A 22,539-nucleotide genomic window follows, 5' to 3' on the forward strand; every position below is an offset into this window, starting at 1 on the left:
GATGTTTCCACCCCCATGTTTCACAGTAGGTATGGTGTTCTTTGGATGCAACTCAGCATTTTTTGTCCTCCAAACACGACGAGTTGAGTTTTTACCAAAAAGTTATATTTTGGTTTCATCTGACCATATGACATTCTCCCAATCTTCTTCTGGATCATCCAAATGCTCTCTAACAAACTTCAGAAGGGCCTGGACATGTACTGGCTTAAGCAGCGGGACACGTCTGGCACTGCAGGATTTGAGTCCCTGGCGGCGTAGTGTGTTGCTGATGGTAGGCTTTGTTACTTTGGTCCCAGCTCTCTGCAGGTCATTCACTAGGTCCCCCCGTGTGGTTCTGGGATTTTTGCTCACCGTTCTTGTGATCATTTTGACCTCACGGGGTGAGATCTTGCGTGGAGCCCCAGATCGAGGGAGATTATCAGTGGTCTTGTATGTCTTCCATTTCCTAATAATTGCTCCCACAGTTGATTTCTTCAAACCAAGCTGGGACAGGTGTCTTTTATACTGATAACAAGTTCAAACAGGTGCCATTAATACAGGTAACGAGTGGAGGACAGAGGAGCCTCTTAAAGAAGTTACAGGTCTGTGAGAGCCAGAAATCTTGCTTCTTTGTAGGTGACCAAATACTTATTTTCCACCATAATTTGCAAATAAATTCATTAAAAATCCTCAATGTGATTTTCTGGATTTTTTTTCTAATTTTGTTTAAGTGTACCTATGATGACAGTTACAGGCCTCTCTCATCTTTTTAAGTGGGACAACTTGGTGGCTGACTAAATACTTTTTTGCCCCACTGTATATAACCTCAAATGATCTAAAACCTTCAATGTTCATTACACCTGATACAACATAGCTGATATTTCTTACTGTCTGTTGTGGGAAAGGATGCCTGGATCAAATCAAATCAAATCAAATTTTATTTGTCACATACACATGGTTAGCAGATGTTAATGCGAGTGTAGCGAAATGCTTGTGCTTCTAGTTCCGACAATGCAGTAATAACGAGCAAGTAATCTAACTAACAATTCCAAAAAAAACTACTGTCTTATACACAGTGTAAGGGGATAAAGAATATGTACATAAGGATATATGAATGAGTGATGGTACCGAGCAGCATAGGCAAGATACAGTAGATGATATCGAGTACAGTATATACATATGAGATAAGTATGTAAACCAAGTGGCATAGTTAAAGTGGCTAGTGATACATGTATTACATAAGGATGCAGTCGATGATATAGAGTACAGTATCAACGTATGCATATGAGATGAACAATGTAGGGTAAGTAACATTATATAAGGTAGCATTGTTTAAAGTGGCTAGTGATATATTTACATCATTTCCCATCAATTCCCATGATTAAAGTGGCTGGAGTAGAGTCAGTGTCATTGACAGTGTGTTGGCAGTAGCCACTCAATGTTAGTGGTGGCTGTTTAACAGTCTGATGGCCTTGAGATAGAAGCTGTTTTTCAGTCTCTCGGTCCCAGCTTTGATGCACCTGTACTGACCTCGCCTTCTGGATGACAGCGGGGTGAACAGGCAGTGGCTCGGGTGGTTGATGTCCTTGATGATCTTTATGGCCTTCCTGTAGCATCGGGTGGTGTAGGTGTCCTGGAGGGCAGGTAGTTTGCCCCCGGTGATGCGTTGTGCAGACCTCACTACCCTCTGGAGAGCCTTACGGTTGAGGGCGGTGCAGTTGCCATACCAGGCGGTGATACAGCCCGCCAGGATGCTCTCGATTGTGCATCTGTAGAAGTTTGTGAGTGCTTTTGGTGACAAGCCGAATTTCTTCAGCCTCCTGAGGTTGAAGAGGCGCTGCTGCGCCTTCCTCACGATGCTGTCTGTGTGAGTGGACCAATTCAGTTTGTCTGTGATGTGTATGCCGAGGAACTTAAAACTTGCTACCCTCTCCACTACTGTTCCATCGATGTGGATGGGGGGTGTTCCCTCTGCTGTTTCCTGAAGTCCACAATCATCTCCTTAGTTTTGTTGACGTTGAGTGTGAGGTTATTTTCCTGACACCACACTCCGAGGGCCCTCACCTCCTCCCTGTAGGCCGTCTCGTCGTTGTTGGTAATCAAGCCTACCACTGTTGTGTCGTCCGCAAACTTGATGATTGAGTTGGAGGCGTGCATGGCCACGCAGTCGTGGGTGAACAGGGAGTACAGGAGGGGGCTCAGAACGCACCCTTGTGGGGCCCCAGTGTTGAGGATCAGCGGGGAGGAGATGTTGTTGCCTACCCTCACCACCTGGGGGCGGCCCGTCAGGAAGTCCAGTACCCAGTTGCACAGGGCGGGGTCGAGACCCAGGGTCTCGAGCTTGATGACGAGCTTGGAGGGTACTATGGTGTTGAATGCCGAGCTGTAGTCGATGAACAGCATTCTCACATAGGTATTCCTCTTGTCCAGATGGGTTAGGGCAGTGTGCAGTGTGGTTGAGATTGCATCGTCTGTGGACCTATTTGGGCGGTAAGCAAATTGGAGTGGGTCAAGGGTGTCAGGTAGGGTGGAGGTGATATGGTCCTTGACTAGTCTCTCAAAGCACTTCATGATGACGGATGTGAGTGCTACGGGGCGGTAGTCGTTTAGCTCAGTTACCTTAGCTTTCTTGGGAACAGGAACAATGGTGGCCCTCTTGAAGCATGTGGGATCATCACCTTCCCCCTCTCCTGTGTCTCCCGCTTACTACTCTAATTGATATCATCTTTTTTGCTTGTTTCCAAAGAGTTCCCTTAAAAACTGGACAGGGAGGAACGTGACCAAATGTATTTGCCTTTGTGCTGAATAAAAATAGGTTAGCTACAGGAACATCACGGTTTTAGGGGACCCTTTGTTCCATTTAAAGCTGAAATAAACACTTGTACTGTAATTCATGTATAATACAAATGATGGTTTCAGACTGTTTGTATTGTGTTTTCCTGTCCATCATCGGTTTCGTCAAATTACTATTTTGTACTACAAATTAATTTCATGTCTCTTAAGCAGCCAGATGTCAATGACGAGTCAGGGGATGTTCGTATATTATCATCATACAAGGATGTATGGTCTAACGTGGATCAGGGAGTTGAACCCACTCCTGTCTGGTCGCACATCCTCTGGGACTTCCTGGATCACCAGCATAATAAGTTCAGGGGCAAGACTAAGAGCCAAAAGGATGTGTCATACCATTGAATGACAAAGGTGAGTACTGGACTGTATGTGCTCTAGCCAACTCGTCTATTGTTGTTGTCATGCCATGTGTGTCATGCTAATGATAGAGGAGTTGGCTACAGCACACAGTATTGGACCAGACAGGATCATGTAGCCTGGTGGTCCCAGCCCTGTGATCTGAGTCACACGCACACCACCTGTCAGGTGGATGGTTTATCTTGGAAAATAATAAATGCTCAATAACAAGGATGTAAACAAATTTGTGCACACAATTTGAGAGAAATAAGCATTTGTGCTCATGTAACATTTCTGGGATCTTTTATTTCAGCTCATGAAACATGTGGCCAACACTTTACATGTTGTGTTTTATTTTTGTTCAGTGTATATTTATGAAAACTACCCCTTTATGATTCATATTTTTGTGCAATTATTAACGTCCCCTGAAATTCATATGTTGCCTTTGAAGCGTTCAACCTATATATGTGTAATTAAATGGATATAAGAACTTTGTGAAGTTTGTAAAAGTTATTTTTATTATACGTTTTATTGTTCTTTTTTTCTGTGTGTTTGGCTATATGCTTATCTAAATATGCAGTTTGAACGTGTAATCCAACTTCCGGAAAATGTGTTTCCTGTCTAACGGCGTCGCCATTAAGAGACCACGCAGCATTGCTAAAATAACGTGATTTATTAACAGGTAATTTACCCCTTATAAAGTTTCATTTCATGCTGTCACGAGATGTATGCTAAAGCTGATGTTATGTAAAGAAAGTAACAGCATATGTTTTGTAGCACGTAAAATACAACGGCCTAGTAAAAATACCGACCTTGCTTTGTTTGCGTCTACCGGTACTAGCTAGCTTCTTCCAACTAACGCGGCTAGTTCGATAGCTAAATTACAGTGCTGGGGACGCTAGCTAAGCTAACTTTAGCTTGCTACTATGAACATGTAAACTAAGCTAGCAGTAAAATGGAAGTACCTAATTAAACTACGACTAGCCTACCACGAAGAAAGAAGTAGCTAGCTTCACTTGTTAACCTACTTCGAAAAACAGATATTCAAGCTAGCTAGTTAACGTTAGCTACATAAACGGCTAGCTAGCTACTTGACATGCCATGTAAGATGTTGGTTAGCTAACTGGTCATGTGACTCCCAGTAGCATAACTCAATCAGGAGGCACATGCTTTGCTACACACATTTGGCTAAGGACAACGTAATGTTGGTGTTTAACAAATTATGATGATTATATTAGCTTGATTACTGTGGCCCGTTCGATTTAATTTGTTTGCTGCCGTTAGCTACTTACCATTTTAATGTTTATGCTATTTGTCTACAGACCTACATTTTTAGGGTGATGGCGGACAGTGATGATGAATATGATCGCAGAAGGAGAGACAAGTTTCGTCGTGAGAGGAGCGACAACTATGACCGCTCCCGAGAGAGAGAGGAAAGGCGTAGGGATGACTGGAATGACAGGTGAGGAAGAGGGAATATACTTGTATAAAATAAAAGAGAAAAATGGCACATTGGAAGCAACTTTTGAAATTACTTTTGAACAATTCCAATCCATGTCGTACATACATGGTGTTTCACATGTATCTTTTTGTTCTTTCCGTTTACTGGCGCCCATCTGCAAGGGAGTGGGACAGGGGCAGGGAGCGGCGTAGCCGGGGGGAGTATCGGGACTACGAGAGAGGTCGCAGGGAGAGGTTCTCCCCACCCAGGCACGACATGAGTCCCCAACAGAAACGCATGAGAAGAGATTGGTGAGAATCACATTTATCTACACTACCTACATTGCTGTACACAATGTTTGAGTTAATCTTCCCTCTGTTTTGATCAGGGATGACCATGGAGGAGATCCCTACCATGGTGGGTATGACTTGGGCTACGGTGGTGGCGGAGGCCCCAGCTACGCCCCTCCACAGCCTTGGGGTCACCCTGACCTTCATCTCATGCAGCCTCACCATGGCATACCCATCCAGGCAAGGTGAGGAGGGTAGACTGGGCACAACCAACCTGTTCATGCAGACTTTGTCATCTGTGGAAAGCAGATGACAATAAAATGGCACCATGTCCTTGACTGGAGCTGTGACTGTTCCACCCAATAGATTAGCTTGCCCTTAGTCAGTTTCTAAGTAACTGGTTATCTCACACTTTTTAACCTTGTCATTTGTCTACAAAGGCTAGGAAACATCCATGATATGGATCTGGGCCTGCCACCTCCGGTGATGAAGAGCTTTAAGGAGTTCCTTCTGTCCCTGGATGACTCTGTGGATGAGACCGAGGCAGTCAAACGTTATAATGAGTACAAGATAGACTTCCGACGGCAGCAGATGCAGGACTTCTTCCTTGCGCACAAAGATGAAGAGTGGTACGATTATCATAGCCTTTGCTGCTCTATTATTAGTATTCAGGATCAGTTCACTGTGAATTAGGCTGGCAACCCTGACAACCTTTCTATTCACAGAAATTGTCAGTCAAATGGATCTGGCGCTATCGGAGCTGTTCGTTAATAGCTTGGTAAAGACAGTATAGTTTGTGGAAGACGTTAGGCCTATATTTGATAGGTTGCATTATCAAGGCATACAAGACTTTTAGTTGGATATCTAACTAAAAAAGGGTATAGTTGAATGGGTGTATTTAAAACATCCTGAACATACTTAATTTAAGCTATTTTTATATATAACGATTTTGATCTATTATTGAAAGTGTTAAGATAATACTTGGTATTTTGGGCAGGCTTATCATGCATACCATGCCACCTTCAGACAAGAATAGTTGGTTAATGCTTTGGGTGGTTACCATCATGAATAGAGAGGTCAGTAAATAGCCTAGCTAGTAAACAGTACAGGATAGAGATTTGGCTCTTAAGTGAGTCTGATTTGGATTATCAGTTGACACAGTTTTTAACAGAGTATGTTTGTCGGTTTTGCTTATCACACTTTACACAAGTGTGTCCAGGGATTATGATACAATGTCAATGTTATTTTTTTTTTCTTAACTTAACCAAACCTTCTTCCCTCCCACTCCTCCCCCGCCCTTCACAACAAGGTTTTTGAAGATGAGGAAAAACTGGAACTCCTCGCAGGAATCGTTGTTAGACAGCTAGGGTTTGCACTGCGCACAATGCAGTTGCTTTTAGACGTACAGTACCAGGGATACTAGCTAGACAGACAAATAAACCACTTGCGCGCATGGAAATATTTTCTTTTCTTTAGTATGTGATGCTTTTTTCCCCCATTTTTGTTTTTATATTTGGATCAAATCGAATCCCAAAACCGAAAATGAAATTGTGTGCGCACACAAACACAGTAGGGGGGTGAAGTGGAGCCCATTTTTACAGAAGAGACCCCTCTCAGTATATATGTGTTGTTATACTGGGAGAAAAAAAGGTAAATTTTGTCCACTCCATGGCAAATTTGCTCTTCTGAACTGTAAAATTCTAAACTGTGTTATGTTATTTTATTTGAATATCTGTGTCCCTTTTGCCTTTGAGTTATTTTTGGTGCGTTGACCTAAAGCATCCTGATATGTTTCACAAACGGCTATACTCACACACAAACATAACACCATGCAAACTTTGTGAAGAATCCACAGTAGGACACCAGAGCATTTCCAGGTGCAGAACAAAAGTGTTTCTTCATATGCCAGTCACTTGAGTGGACCTAGATACACTACATAACCAAAAGTATGTGGACACTGCTTGTTGAACATCTCATTCCAAAATCATGGGCATTAATATGGAGTTGCTCCACACATTGCTGCTATAACAGCCTCTACTCTTCTCGGAAGGCTTTCCACTAGATGTTGGAACATTGCTGTGGGGGACTAGCTCCCAGTTAGCCACGAGCATTAGTGAGGTCGGGCACTGATGCTGGGAGATTAGGCCTGGCTTGTTGTCTACGTTCCAATTCATCCCAAATGTGTTCGATGGGGTTGATGTCAGGGCTCTGCAGGCCAGTCATGTTCTTCTACACCGATCTCAACAAACCAGCCATTTCTGTATGGACCTCGGTTTGTGCACGGGGCCATTGTCATGCTGGAACAGGAAATGGCCTTCCCTAAACTGTTGCCACGAAGTTGGAAGCACAGAATCGTCTAGAATGTCATTGTATGCTGTAGCGTTTATAGGCTCGTAGGCTTGTGTGCAGCTGCTCGGCCATGGAAACCCATTTCATGAAGGTCCCAACAAATAGTTATTGTGTTGACGTTGCTTCCAGAGGCCGTTTGGAACTCTGTCGTGAGTATTGCAACCAAGAACAGATGGTTTTTACACTCTTCAGCACTCGGCGGTCCTGTTCTGTGAGCTTGTGTGGCTTACTACTTCATGGCTGAGCCGTTGTTGCTCATAGTTGTTTCCACTTCACAATAACAGCACTTACAGTTGACTGGGGCAGAAATGTGACAGATTGGGAAGGTGGCTTGCTATGATGGAGCCCCGTTGAAAGTCACTGAGCTCGGGGCCTCCCGGGTGGCACAGTGGTTAAGGGCGCTGTACTGCAGCGCCAGCTGTGCCATCAGAGACTGGGTTCGCGCCCAGGCTCTGTCGTAACCGGCCGCATCCGCGAGGTCCGTGGGGTGACGCACAATTGGCCTAACGTCGTCCGGGTTAGGGAGGGCTTGGCCGGTAGGGATGTCCTTGTCTCATCGCGCACCAGCGACTCCTGTGGCTGGCCGGGCGCAGTGCGCACTAACCATGGTTGCCAGGTGCAAGGTGTTTCCTCCGAAACATTGGTGCGGCTGGCTTCCGGGTTGGATGCGCGCTGTGTTAAGAAGCAGTGCGGCTTGGTTGGGTTGTGTTATCGGAGGACGCATGACTTTCAACCTTTGTCTCTCCCGAGCCCGTACGGGAGTTGTAGCGATGACACAAGATAGTAGCTACTAAAAACAATTGGATACCACGAAATTGGGGAGAAAAGGGGGGTAAAAAAATGGCCAAAACCACTAATTTGAAGTGGTGTCCACATACTTTTGAGTATATATTGTAGTTGCATTTAATTGATGGACATGCTGTGTTCCCCCAAAATAAGACATTGCAGGAATGTACAGGAATGTTCAGAAAAAAGTTCTCCAGTATTTTAATTTTGTTTTTTAAATTTGATTTAGTGTTTGGGTATAGAATGGCAGTATATTAGTCCCAGTTCATTGCTGTAGGCCAGTTTATTTGGCCTGGCCATACATACAAGGACATTCTCTAACATTCTGCTCTCCTCCCCTCCATCCCTGCCCTGTCTCTCTCCCGTGCTCTTTTGGGGACATTGTTGTGAACTCAGGTTCAGATCCAAATACCACCCGGATGAGGCGGGCCGGCGGAAGGCTGAGGCCCACAGTGGCTTGCAGAACCGGCTGAATGTCTACATATTCCTGATGGAGAACGGCTGGTTCGACACTGTCTCCCTGGACATGGAGAAGGCCCAGGCCATCATGAAGGTCTTGGATGCAGGTAGAGTAGTGGGTGTGGTTGGAGGTGGGTGGCAGTGGGAGACCCCTCTAATGGCTTCATTCAGCTCTCTTGCAGAGTACTTGGACGTCAACCTTAGTTTCGAGCAGTGTCAGGATGGGTGTTATTTGTTGGTTTAGTTAGGTTTAATTAATTAATTACCTCAACAGGTTATATATCCTAACCCAGTGGTCACCAAACCTTTTCTGATTCAATATCACTTTCTGAGTCAAAATGCAAGTTCTACCATTCACAATTTTGTAACCTGGCTTAAAAAATGTACGCCTATACAACATGAACCTATTTAAAAACAGTTCTGTAGCAATGAGGGTGGTTCAGTGTTTTTCTTAGACCATTTTGAAATGATATTTAAAAATGTAAAAATCACACTGGTAATATATAATTTGTTGTATTACTTGAGGCACAGCTGAGTGAGCATAATTTGCATTTTAAAAATGTACTGAACTGATGGCCTGCGTCTAAGGCTTCCTCTCACCGTCCCTCCCTGAGATTGACCAAAAGGACACACATTATTCCAGCTAATGGCAACTTTAGTCGCACTGCATTATTTCTGCCCCATGCACCAATTCATGTTGTTACTCCTATGACTAGAGAAAGTTTAATATTTCTTAATGTTGAAGACAAGCTGATAAAAATAACGCAAGCTTATCTATACAATTAGCTACTTATGCATTGCAACTGTAGTGTTGGTTGTAGTGGAAGTAGGGAGAAGCACATTTAATGACTTATAAAAGTGTTGAACAAAGTGTTTGACGGTGAAGTGTTGAATAACTTAAATGTGAACTTCCTTGTAAAAACAGCAGGTCTTTGCTGTATTCATTGACACTCTTTAGTCATGGTTTAAATCTCACAGTATCAACTTTGCTGTGCGTTTGAGGCTTCTTTTTAGAGTCTTTACATAAGGAAGCTCAGATCAGTGTCTGCAGTTATCTTGATTTTCTCCCTGGGGCTGCCGGGTAGGCACAGTTTTACCTTCAGACACATGAAATGGTTCAAACTGGGAACACTTCACTATGCCAGCGCTAGGGCAGCTAGTGCACTTACTGCCAACAGCATGAAATGAATAAGACAAAAATAGATATGCAAGGCTTTATCACGATCGACCGGTTGGTGACCAGTGTCCTTACCCCTGTCCTCCCTCTGTCATTCAGCGGTGATAAAGATGGAGGGAGGGACAGATCATGACCTGCGTATATTGGAGCTGCCGTCTGAGGAGGAAGAGGAGAGGGAGAGAGCTGACAGGGCGGCAGCTGTTGGTCCTGGAACTGAACCCCCCAAAAAAGAGGAGCCCAAGGATAAGAATCAGGACAATGACCGCAAACCCCCAGCTGACAAAGAGAATGTATGCTGTCTTGTCGTAACCACCTTTTCTTTGCCCTGCTCTATTCTTTCCCCTCGAGACAGGGAGTCATCAAATTTTATTGGTCACATACTCCTATTTAGCAGATGTTATTGCGGATGTAGTGAAATGCTTGTCAACTAGTCATTGATGTAGCAAACTCTGCCACAGGGGGAGAGTGATGCCTGCAGCACGGAGAAGGGGGCAAACGGTGGTGGTGAAGCAGCAGCAGAAGGGAGTGAGGGAGAAGAGAAAGGAGAAAAAGAGGTGAAAAGCAAAGAAGTTGCGCCTGAGCCTAAGAAGGTTAGTGTTTAGCGTCCATGTGTCTTCGTCTGTCTTTCTGACTTTTTGAATGTGCTGCTCTTAATGGGCCAAATCCTAACTTGCATCGATGACGGTGGGAAATTTGCACTAAAACAGTACTCAAGTTAGGATTTGGGCTAATTGATTTGTATCAGTGATGGATCTATTGACCTTTACCACCACCTATTTTCCTTCCCATGTGTTTGTTAGCTGAGTAAGAAGAGGAAGCGGAAGCACAGTGGAGACAGTGAAGATGAGGCCAGTGCCTCTGAGAGTGACTCCGATTCGGACTCCAACTCCCATCATTCCTCTGATAAAAATGCAGAGAAGGAGGATGAGGGTGAGGAAAAGGAGGAAGGGGAGGACAAGGACGATGAGGAAAAGGAGGAGGGGGAGGACAAAGATGAAGAGGAAGAAGAGGGTGAAGGTGGGTGATGAAGGCACTGCGTTGTGGTCACTGTTTTCACAAATTCTAGTATTCAAATATACACTGCTCAAAAAAATAAAGGGAACACTTAAACAACACAATGTAACTCCAAGTCAATCACACTTCTGTGAAATCGAACTGTCCACTTAGGAAGCAACACTGATTGACAATAAATTTCACATGCTGTTGTGCAAATGGAATAGACAACAGGTGGATCAGCCTGTAGTGTGGTTTTCCACTTTAATTTTGAGTGTGACTCCAAATCCAGACCTCCATGGGTTGATAAATTTGATTTCCATTGATAATTTTTGTGTGATTTTGTTGTCAGCACATTCAACTATGTAAAGAAAAAAGTATTTAATAAGAATATTTCATTCATTCAGATCTAGGATGTGTTATTTTAGTGTTCCCTTTATTTTTTGAGCAGTGTATTTTTGGTAAGGTAATGACTTCTCTGCTCCACTCATTGTGTAGCTGACGGTAAGAAAAGCAAAGAGGAGAAACCAAAGGAAAGGGCGAGAGAGAGGGAGAAACAAGAGGAGAAGAAACCCAAGGAGGACCAGCCCCTGAGACCCAGGCCTCTCCACAGGACCTGCTCTTTATTCATGAGGAGCATTGCCCCCACAATCTCCAAGGCTGAGATCATAGCTGTGAGTTTAAGCAATTTGACTGTACAAACATACTGAACACTTGTATGGACTGTCAGAATGACACTCTACTCTGAAGTTACATTGATACAAGGGACTCTCAGATACAGCTGTTACCCACACACACACACACACACAATGAGTGGAGGCATCCAGGAGGAATAACTAACCTGTTGTTTTTGCCTCCCTCAGTTATGTCGGAGATATCCTGGGTTTATGCGAGTGTGCTTGTCTGATCCCCAACCGGAGCGCAGGTTAGTTCCACTTCCACGTGACCACATCCACAGCTGGACCCTGTCTGCTGCTCCTTGCTGCTAATGGACTGTACTGGACGGTTGAAAATGTAACGTCTGTCATTCACCTCAGGTTCTTCCGACGCTGCTGGGTGACATTTGACCGTAGTGTCAACATCAAGGAGACCTGCTGGAACCTCCAGAACATCAGAGTGAGTTTAACAACCTTCCAAGACTACAACATTAGGCAGTACTGGAACCTGATGATGAGCAAGATATGGCACTTGAGTCACACAGCTGGTTAGTGAGTGTTTTGACCCTGTATGTGTCCTCTTGACTGTGTGTAGCTGCGTGACTGTGAGCTGGCCCCGGGGGTGAACAGAGACCTAGCCCGGAGGGTCCGCAACATCAATGGCATCACTCAGCACAAACAGGTGCTGCGCAATGACATCAAACTGTCAGCCAAACTCATCCACTCTCTGGACGACAGAGGCAGGCTGTGGAGCCAAAAGGCCCGGGGAGATAATGTGTCTGCTGTGGAGGTACAAGACACTGAAAGCAATTTGGCGTCTTTGCAGTATGTATCATGAACTTATCAGTTTCTTGGATGTTTAATCCCGTATTGTGTGGTTGTATCAGATGGCGGCTCAGAACCCCATCCTGAAGAACATCACTGACTACTTGATAGAGGAGGTGAGCGCTGAGGAGGAGGAGCTACTGGGCAGTGTGGGCGGAGCTGATGCAGAGGAGGGCAGCAAGGAGGGGAACCCAGCCGAGATCACTGTGGAGAGGGATGACACGCTGGTCAAGGTCCATCCATCTGCCTTGTCACACAGCAGCTTTACATTATTTTTATGCAGTGAAATGTTTGGGTTTTGTCTGATGCTAAAGTGGTCAAATGAAAAGGAAAAAGTACGTTATCTTTACTTGATTGCCTTCATCTCTTCCCAGGTGTTGGACCGTCTTCTCTTGTACCTGCGTATTGTCCATTCCATTGACTACTACAACAACTGCGAGTACCCCAGCGAGGATGAGATGCCCAACCGCTGTGGCATGATCCATGTGCGTGGGCCCATCCCTCCCAACCGCATCACACACGGGGAAGGTGAGCAGGACACTACTGTAATATTCAACACTGGCTAGGCACACATTTGAGATGGCTGCATCATACATTGACACACGATTGACTGACTGTCGCCCCCTCCCCCTGTCATGCACTCAGTGTTGGAGTGGCAGAAGACATTTGAGGAGAGGCTGAGCCCCCTATTCAGTGTGAAGGAGAAGCTATCAGAGGAGGAGGCAGGCAAGATGGGCCGGAAGGACCCAGAGCATGAGGTGGAGAAGTTTGTGTCGGCAAACACCCAGGAGCTGGGCAAGGACAAGTGGCTCTGCCCCCTCAGTGGCAAGAAGTTCAAGGTGTGTGTCTGTTAGGATGGAAGTAAATTGTCAAACAGAAATATTGTATATCCAAAAAGCATTAAGCATGTACTGGTCTGTGTTTCCCTTGCCATGGTGTGGTGCAGATTAAAATGTGAATTAATTTGTTCCCTCTGCCTGGCCAGGGCCCAGAGTTTGTGCGCAAGCACATCCTGAACAAACACGGGGACAAAATTGATGAGGTGAAAAAGGAGGTGGTGTTTTTCAACAATTTCCTCATGGATGCCAAGCGACCTTCCCTCCCGGAGATGAAGCCACCTCCTCCGCCTGGCCCAGGACAGGGTGAGGGACACGTTGCACATAGAAATAGAATGAATAATAGCGCTGACACGATTCCCTGTTGTCACTGACAATCATATTTGTTCTACACCATACATTTTTGTATTCAAACGTTCTGTAATGTTACATCCTCCTGAAAAGGTCCCCCGGGGAGCAGATGTTTCGAGAAGAGTTTAGGTGTAGCTGTATCATTAAATCTAGGTGTGTATTTTTCCACTGACCCTGTTTCTCTCCATCTCTCTGTAGGAGTTCTTTCTCCGGGCATGCCCTTCCCTCCCCAGGGCCTCATGGGCTTCGGTCCCGGCCAGCCTCGTCCTCCTGTCATGGGTTACGGAGGTGAGCCTCTGCCTCATCTCCTATCATATTATCAATCACATTGATTTATTAAGCTCTTTTTACATCACCACTTATCCTGAGAATTTAACAAATTTAAGTTTACCACAACTATGTAATTAATTTGGTTGCAGCTCTCAGGTGTTCTGTTCTGACATGACACACATACTGTACCTTACTCTTCCCAAGGTGGACCTCCTTACCCACCAAACCAGTATGGGGGCGGTCGGGGTAACTATGACAACTTCCGTGGACAGGGTGGTGGCTACCCTGGTAAACCCCGCAACAACAGGTGAGACCATGGTCAGTTAGGGACGAATACCGCACCATTATCTTCGGCCAGCGGCATACCACCCTGCATCCCACTTCCCTGCTTACCTCTGAAGCTAAGCAGGGTTGGTTTTGGTCGGTCCCAGGATGGGAGACCAGATGCTGCTGGAAGTGGTATTGGAGGGCCAGTAGGAGGCACTTCTTCCTCTGGTCTAAAAAAACATCTGAATTCCCAATGGCGGTGATTGGGGACATTGTCCTGTGTAGGGTGCTGTCTTTCGGATGAGACGTTGAAACGGGTGTCCTGACTCTGGTCACTAATATCCCATGGCACTTATCGTAAGAGTAGGGGTGTTAACTCTGGTGTCCTGGCTAAATTCCCAATCTGACCATCATGGCTACCTAATCATTGCCCGCTTCCAATTGGCTCATTCCTCTCCCCTGTAACTAATCCCCAGGTCATTGCTGTAAATGAGAATGTGTTGCCTGGTAAAATTAGAGTTAAATAAAAACATTTCAAAAAAGCTTTCCTTTTCTGCTAATGACAGGCTTATGTTTAGAAACCTCTGTTAATTTTTCTCTCAATCTTTCCTATTTCTATGCTGTGCCTCTTTGCACTGCATCCTGGCTGTGTCCTTCAGAATGTCTCGGGGAGATCCACGCAACATCATTGAATACCGTGACCTGGATGCACCTGATGACATGGACTTCTTCTAGACTATCCATTTATTTTAATCTCTTTTGTTTCTAATCATTGTAATCTCCCCTTCTCATCCCCTTATGTTAAGTGATGAATTAGCCTCCTATTTTTTTTGTTCAGTGTCTGCAGCGCAAAGTCTCAGTACAATTGTAACCAACTCGAATTACAAAAATGTATAACCTCAATAAAAAACATTTGATGACAATGGCATTTTTAAAAATGTATATATCAGCAAAAAAAGAAACGTCCTCTCACTGTCAACTGCGTTTATTTTCAGCAAACTTAACATGTGTAAATATTTGTATGAACATAAGATTCAACAACTGAGACATAAACTGAACAAGTTCCACAGACATGTGACTAACAGAAATGGAATACTATGTCCCTGAACAAAGGGGAGGGTCAAAAGTAAGTCAGTATCTGGTGTGGCCACCAGCTGCATTAAATACTGCAGTGTATCTCATGGACTGCACCAGATTTGCCAGTTCTTGCTGTGAGATGTTACCCCACTCTTCCACCAAGTACCCAGACATTTCTGGGGGGAATGGCCCTAGCCCTCACCCTCCGATCCAACAGGTCCCAGACGTGCTCAATGGGATTGCGATCCGGGTGTCATTGTCATGTTGGAGGGTCATGTCAGGATGAGCCTGCAGGAAGGGTACCACATGAGGAAGGAGGATGTCTTCCCTGTAACGCAGGCAATATCAACGCTGTGCAATGACAACAAGCTCAGTCCGATGATGCTGTGACACACCGCCCCAGACCATGACGGACCCTCCACCTCCAAATCGCTCAAGAGTACAGGCCTTGGTGTAACGCTCATTCCTTCGACCATGTACGCAAATCTGACCATCACCCCTGGTGAGACAAAACCGTGACTTGTCAGTGAAGAGCACTTTTTGCTAGTCTGGTCCAGCGAAGGTGGGTTTGTGCCCATAGGTTGCCGGTGATGTCTGGTGAGGACCTGCCTTACAACAGGCCTACACGCCCTTAGTCCAGCTTCTCTCAGCCTATTGCAGACAGTCTGAGCACTGATGGAGGGATTGTGCCTTCCTGGTGTAACTTGGGCAGTTGTTGTTGCCATCCTGTACCTGTCCCGCAGGTGTGATGATCGGATGTACCGATCCTGTGCAGGTGTTACATGTGGTCTGCCACTGTGAGGACGATCGGCTGTCTGTCCAGTCTCACAGTACGGACATTGCAATTTATTGCCCCGGCCACATCTGCAGTCCTCATGCCTCCTTGCAGCATGCCTAAGGCACATTCACGCAGATGAGCAGGGACCCTGGGCATCTTCTGGTGTTTTTCAGTCAGTAGAAAGGCCTCTTTAGTGTCCTAAGTTTTCATAACTGTGACCTTAATTGCCTACTGTCTGTAAGCTGTTAGTGTCTTAACGACCGTTCCACAAGTGCCTGTTCATGAACTGTTTATGGTTCATTGAACCAGCATGGGAAACAGTGTTTAAACCCTTTACAATGAAGATCTGTGAAGTTATTTGGATTTTTATGAATTATCTTTGAAAGAGAGGGTCCTGAAAAGGGACAATTATTTTTTTGCTGAATATATATATATATATATATATATTATATATACTGCTCAAAAAAAATAAAGGGAACACTTAAACAACACAATGTAACTAAGTCAATCACACTTCTGTGAAATCAAATTGTCCACTTAGGAAGCAACACTGATTGACAATAAATTTCACATGCTGTTGTGCAAATGGAATAGACAACAGGTGGAAATTATAGGCTATTAGCAAGACACCCCCAATAAAGGAGTGGTTCTGCAGGTGATAACCACAGACCACTTCTCAATTCCTATGCTTCCTGGCTGATGTTTTGGTCACTTTTGAATGCTGGCGGTGCTTTCAAATCAAATTTATTTATATAGCCCTTCGTACATCAGCTGATATCTCAAAGTGCTGTACAGAAACCCAGCCTAAAACCCCAAACAGCAAGCAATGCAGGTGTAGAAGCTTTCACTCTAGTGGTAGCATGAGACGGAGTCTTCAACCCACACAAGTGGCTCAGGTAGTGCAGCTCATCCAGGATGGCACATCAATGCGAGATGTGGCAAGAAGGTTTGCTGTGTCTGTCAGCGTAGTGTCCAGAGCATGGAGGCGCTACCAGGGGACAGGCCAGTACATCAGCAGACGTGGAGGAGGCCGTAGGAGGGCAACAACCCAGCAGCAGGACCGCTACCTCCACCTTTGTGCAAGGAGGAGCACTGCCAGAGCCCTGCAAAATGACCTCCAGCAGGCCACAAATGTGCATGTGTCTGCTCAAACGGTCAGAAACAGACTCCATGAGGGTGGTATGAGGGCCCGACGTCCACAGGTGGGGGTTGTGCTTGCAGCCCAACACCGTGCAGGACGTTTGGCATTTGCCAGAGAACACCAAGATTGGCAAATTCGCCACTGGTGCCCTGTGCTCTTCACAGATGAAAGCAGGGTCACACTGAGCACATGTGACAGACCTGACAGTCTGGAGACGCTGTGGAGAATGTTCTGCTGCCTGCAACATCCTCCAGCATGACCGGTTTGGTGGTGGGTCAGTCATGGTGTGGGGTGGCATTTCTTTGGGGGCCGCACAGCCCTCCATGTGCTCGCCAGAGGTAGCCTGACTGCCATTAGGTACCGAGATGAGATCCTCAGACCCCTTGTGAGACCATATGCTGGTGCGGTTGGCCCTGGGTTCCTCCTAATGCAAGATAATGCTAGACATGTGGCTGGAGTGTGTCAGCAGTTCCTGCAAGAGGAAGGCATTGATGCTATGGACTGGCCCGCCCGTTCCCCAGACCTGAATTCAATTGAGCACATCTGGGACATCATGTCTCGCTCCATCCACCAATGGACTGTCCAGGAGTTGGCGGATACTTTAGTCCAGGTCTGGGAGGAGATCCCTCAGGAGACCATCTGCCACCTCATCAGGAGCATGCCCAGGCGTTGTAGGGAGGTCATACAGGCACGTGGAGGCCACACACACTACTGAGCGTCATTTTGACATGTTTTAAGGACATTACATCAAAGTTGGATCAGCCTGTAGTGTGGTTTTCCACTTTAATTTTGAGTGTGACTCCAAATCCAGACCTCACTGGGTTGATACATTTGATTTCCATTGATAATTTTTGTGTGATTTTGTTGTCAGCACATTCAACTATGTAAAGAAAAAAGTATTTAATAAGAATATTTCATTCATTCAGATCTAGGATGTGTTATTTTAGTGTTCCCTTTATTTTTTTGAGCAGTGTATATATGTGTGTGTGTATATATACATACACACACAATCAAAAGTTTGGACACACCTACTCATTGAAGCGTTTATCTTAATTTTTACTATTTTTCTACATTGTAGAATAATAGTGAAGACATCAATACTATGAAATAACACAAGGAATCATGTAGTAACCCCCCAAAAATTTGTGAAGATGCAAAAACCATCAAGCGCTATGATAAAACTGGCTCTCATGAGGACCACAACAGGAAAGGACGACCCAGAGTTACCTCTGCTGCAGAGGATAAGTTAATTAGAGATACGAGCCTCGGAAATCTGCCATTAACGGCACCTCAGATTGCAGCCCAAATAAATGCTTCATTGAGGAGACTGTGAATCAAGCCTTGATGGTCAAATTGCTGTAAAGAAACCACTACTAAAGGACACCAATAAGAAGAGACTTGCTTGGGCCAAGAAACATGAGCAATAGACATTAGACCGGTGGAAATCTGTCCTTTGGTCTGACGAGTCCAAATTTGAGATTTTTGGTTCCAAATGCCATGTTTTTGTGAGACGCAGAGTAAGGTGAACGGATGATCTCACCAGGGAAGAAACCCAGCATCTGGCGATGTCTATGGTTTCCAGACTTCAAGCAGTCATTGACTGCAAAGGATTTGCAAACAAGTATTACAACTGACAATTTAATTTTTGAATGTTTGTTTGTGCAATTACTCCTGAGCTCCTAAAATGGTTGTAATTCCTACACGGTTCATACAATAATTTTGACAAAACCCTTAAATTAAAGGTGAAAGTCTATACTTAAAGCAAATCTTGATTGTTTCCTTTCCAATCCATTGTGGCGGCGTACAGAGCTAAAATTATGCAAATTGTGTCATTGTCCAAATACTTATGGACCTGACTATATATATAATAGGATTTTGTAATATCCTGTTGTTTACCCGTGGTAATGTTATAGTATCACTTATTAATATACAGTATATAACTACTAGAGAGACAGCGCTGCACTTGAACTTGGTTTATGCCATGACTGCCATGCAATACCCTACCTTGCGCATTCGGAAACTACATCACAGATTTCTACTGTTTTCTTCTTGAACATAATGTTTTATTGCAACATTGCAATCGAAAATGTGTTATTATGGTCCAATAAAATGTCCCTCCCACCCTGAAAAATGATTACGGGTGGGTGGAGAAGAAAATAGCAATGGAGAAGGAATATCCATTTTTGTTCATAAATGTTTCAATTATTTGTAAGAGAGGACCTCGCACTTACATTTGATAACAGTGACGCTGAATCTCTTCTCATAGAAATTCCCTCCTGTTTTTTTGGGGTGGTAATAAAGTGGTAATTGGATGCATCTGTCGACCACCCAATTCTGACATTGGTCGCTTTTTTTTATATCCTTGCATCAACCTTGGATTTGATTAATAATGAAGATAAAATGTGTTTTCTATTGGGTGATTACAACATAAATGTATTTAAAAGTGAGAACCACTCACTGACATCTGACTTTTTAAATACTTTATACTCCAGCTATCTGTATCCCCTCATCTATAAACCCACAAGAGTGATCAATTCATCTGCCACCCTTATTGATATTTTTACAAATTATTTTAATAATGTGGCTAACCTTATACTGACATTTCTGACCAAAACGAATTGTGAGGGCTTCAAGATGTTAATGGATGATATTTCATGTGAAAATGTGTATAATCAGGCTGATGTAGAGTATGCTTACCAGACTTCTCACATCTTTCAACTCTGTATTTCACCACTGCTTTCCCTAAGTTAAATCACGTAAGAAAGCAGCAGTTGGGTTCTGTTAACCTTGGTTTGCAACCGGTCGCTAAAACATCCTCAGTTTAAAAACAAAGTTGTATAAAAAGTTTCTCACAAATGTCCTCTCCCCTGATTTCTGCAAATTACAGAAAGTATAAGAACAAATTGAATCACCTACTTAAGATATCCCCCAAAAATATAGATTTACTAACAAATTCCAAGAATCCTAAATAATATAACATCAACTTGGAAAATCATCAATCAACTGTTGAATAAGAAAAAGGCATTTACAATTATCCCATCTCAATGTATTGTTGAAAATAAGACCTATAGTGATCCTGATGATAAGTTGCTATGATGGTGCCGACAGACAACGGCAGCTCTGCTTCTAACTCCTAAACAATTTTGCAGTGTCTTGTTTTTGTGTGTGTTATTTCTTACATTATTACCCAGAAGTTTTTTCTACTGCACTGTTGGAGCTAGGAACACAAGCATTTTGCTACACCCGCAATAACATCTGCTAAATATGTGTATGTGACCAATACATTTAATTGATGTTATTTCATGTGAATTTAATAACTTTTTTTGTGAATGGGTTCCTCTATGTCAAAGAAAATAGAGAAAACTGGTGGAAATCCCTTGGATTACATTAAGGGACATTTACCTTCTCTGCTCCAGTTTGATCCTCCTGATGTAATAATGGAGGTGATGGAGGTAATTGGTAACTTCAAGATATCAGCAGCAGGTCAAGGTGAGATTGGTGCCTCTGATGAAATCAGTGTCTTCATCGATTACTGAGCTTCTAACGTACAGTACCAGTCAAAGGTTTGGACACAGTTACTCATTCAAGGGTTGTTCTTTATTTTTTACTATTTTCTACATTGTAGAATAATAGCGAAGACATCAAAACTATGAAATAACACATATGGAATCATGTAGTAACCAAAAAAGTTTTAAAAAACAATACAAATATTTTTTAACCAGCTTCATGACGAATGCTTTTCCAACAGTCTTGAAGAAGTCTTGAACACTTGTTAGCTGCTTTTCCTTCACTCTGTGGTCCAACTCATTGGGTTGATGTCGGGTGATTGTGGAGGCCAGGTGATCTGATGCAGCACTCCGTCACTCTTCTTCTTGGTCAAATAGCCCTTACACAGCCTGGAGGTGTGTTTTGGGTCATTGTCCTGTTGGAAAACAAATGATAGTCCCACTAAGCACAAACCAGATGGGATGGCGTATCGCTGCAGAATGCTGTTGTAGCCATGCTGGTTAAGTGTGGTTTAAATTCTAAATAAATCACATACAGTGTCACCAGCAAAGCACCATCACACCTCCTCCTCCACGATTCATGGTGGGAACCACACATGCAGAGATCATCCGGACATCAATCCCTACTGCTTAAACACACGGATCACTCTCAAACAACATTCTGCTTTTCCCCCTATTGAAAGGTTTAAAACAAAACAAACATGATAACTTTCTCTATATTGGAAGGCATTGTTTTCATCTTAGTATCCCTTCAAAAGATCCTCTATATTTATTTGACATTTCTGTTGGATATTCACTTTCTCCTTCAATATTTATTAAATGTTTATTATTTTAAGATGCATATGTAATGCTTTGGAGGCATCAACATGTAATAACTGGGTTGCACTGTCTATCAGTCCCCTGTAGATGGCATGCTCTGTCCATAATAAGTCTCTACCTAGCATACAGAAAATCATTGGTTCTATTTTCTATTTAACAGGGAATGGGCTTATTTCAAAATGTATTACCAGGTGGGAGGAAATCTCATAAGCGTGTATAGTTTTATTGGTTAGGGGTAAGTCAAGTCCCGTACAATGCTTTAACCTCAACTTTATTATATGATCCATAAAGGGACCACTCTGAACAGAATACTTTTTACACCACTTACGTACGTCTACATGAGGGTGTGCAAGTTGTATATTATTATTATTATTATTTATATTGCTACTTCATCAGATCTCTAGTAATCCATTATACAAATATTATGTTACTTTATCTCTAGTAACCCATTATACAAATATTATGTTACTTTATCTCTAGTAACCCATTATACATTTGTACTACATCACAAATTCCTCCTCTACAGTAGTGTTCTATTTAACAGCATATTCAGAATCATAAAACATGGGACGAGATGTTAAAAACTGTCCATTGTGCCAATAGATGGAATGCACTCACATGAGATTTGCCGTGATGTTGACAGAGTGGCATGGGAGGTTTATTTCTTAGACTGGGTTAAGATGTCAATTTTGGGACACATCCTCAGTTGTGTGCCTTTGAATCAGTGGGTGTTTCGGCCTTTAATCACTAAACACCCTCATCAAAGGTGGCCAGCTAAAGGGTGATCAAGCCTTAGCTTGTGTCCCATGGCAAATTAAGATTTCCCACGGGACTATGCAAGGCAGGGGCGTCCTCTTCCCTGAGCCAGCCATACAGCTGACCGCATACCTCATATGCCCTCCTCAAGTTGGAGGGATCTGAATTGGGTTCTCAGGTGGGGGTGGGGGGTCATGAAGTTATAGCCCAGCAAGAGTCCTTCCGTTTGATCCAGATCCACTGGCTGCCTCTTTCAGCTGCTTGAGAAACTGCTCTGACGGTCTGCCGCAGAGCCTGTCCATGGATTCCAAGTTCTTTCAGCAACCTGATGGTGGAAGAAGCCACGAATCCTCTGCATCCCACTTCAACTGGCCAGACTTTTGCATTCCAGCCACGCTGAGTTGCGTCTGCTGCCAACTCTGTGTAACGCAGTTTCTTACGCTCGTAGGCCTCTTCAACAGAGTTTTCCCACGGGACTGTGAGCTCTATGATGTACACAGCCTTTCGTGAAGGGGACCAGAGTACCATGTCTGGCCTAAGCTTGGTAGAAGCAATCTCAGGTGGAAAAATGAGTTGCTGGCCAATATCGACAAGCAT

General features: G+C 44.0%; 1 protein-coding gene across 1 annotated transcript; it reads left to right on the plus strand.

Moving 5' to 3' along the window:
- The first annotated feature begins 3,702 nt into the window (after nt 1-3,702).
- LOC112228638 (serrate RNA effector molecule homolog) lies at nt 3,703-14,788 on the plus strand. The gene is made up of 20 exons (XM_024394123.2): nt 3,703-3,847; nt 4,488-4,627; nt 4,774-4,917; nt 4,995-5,141; nt 5,337-5,525; nt 8,428-8,597; nt 9,767-9,957; nt 10,126-10,257; nt 10,468-10,684; nt 11,159-11,334; nt 11,524-11,585; nt 11,698-11,776; nt 11,912-12,106; nt 12,204-12,374; nt 12,516-12,669; nt 12,787-12,980; nt 13,127-13,283; nt 13,527-13,616; nt 13,803-13,905; nt 14,525-14,788. The coding sequence occupies exons 2-20, from the start codon at nt 4,506-4,508 to the stop codon at nt 14,598-14,600; spliced, it is 2,769 nt and encodes a 922-aa protein (XP_024249891.1). The 5' UTR covers nt 3,703-3,847; nt 4,488-4,505; the 3' UTR covers nt 14,601-14,788.
- The last annotated feature ends 7,751 nt before the right edge of the window (nt 14,789-22,539 follow it).

Source organism: Oncorhynchus tshawytscha, linkage group LG30 (assembly GCF_018296145.1).
Source record: "Oncorhynchus tshawytscha isolate Ot180627B linkage group LG30, Otsh_v2.0, whole genome shotgun sequence".
NCBI lineage: Eukaryota > Metazoa > Chordata > Actinopteri > Salmoniformes > Salmonidae > Oncorhynchus > Oncorhynchus tshawytscha.

Bases quoted from the DNA above. Each gene is read 5' to 3' on its own strand.
- LOC112228638 (XM_024394123.2), top strand. From the start codon at position 4,506: ATGGCGGACAGTGATGATGAATATGATCGCAGAAGGAGAGACAAGTTT. The intron at 5,142-5,336 runs GTGAGGAGGGTA...TTGTCTACAAAG, and splicing joins GGCATACCCATCCAGGCAAG to GCTAGGAAACATCCATGATA. The intron at 11,335-11,523 runs GTGAGTTTAAGC...TGCCTCCCTCAG, and splicing joins CCAAGGCTGAGATCATAGCT to TTATGTCGGAGATATCCTGG.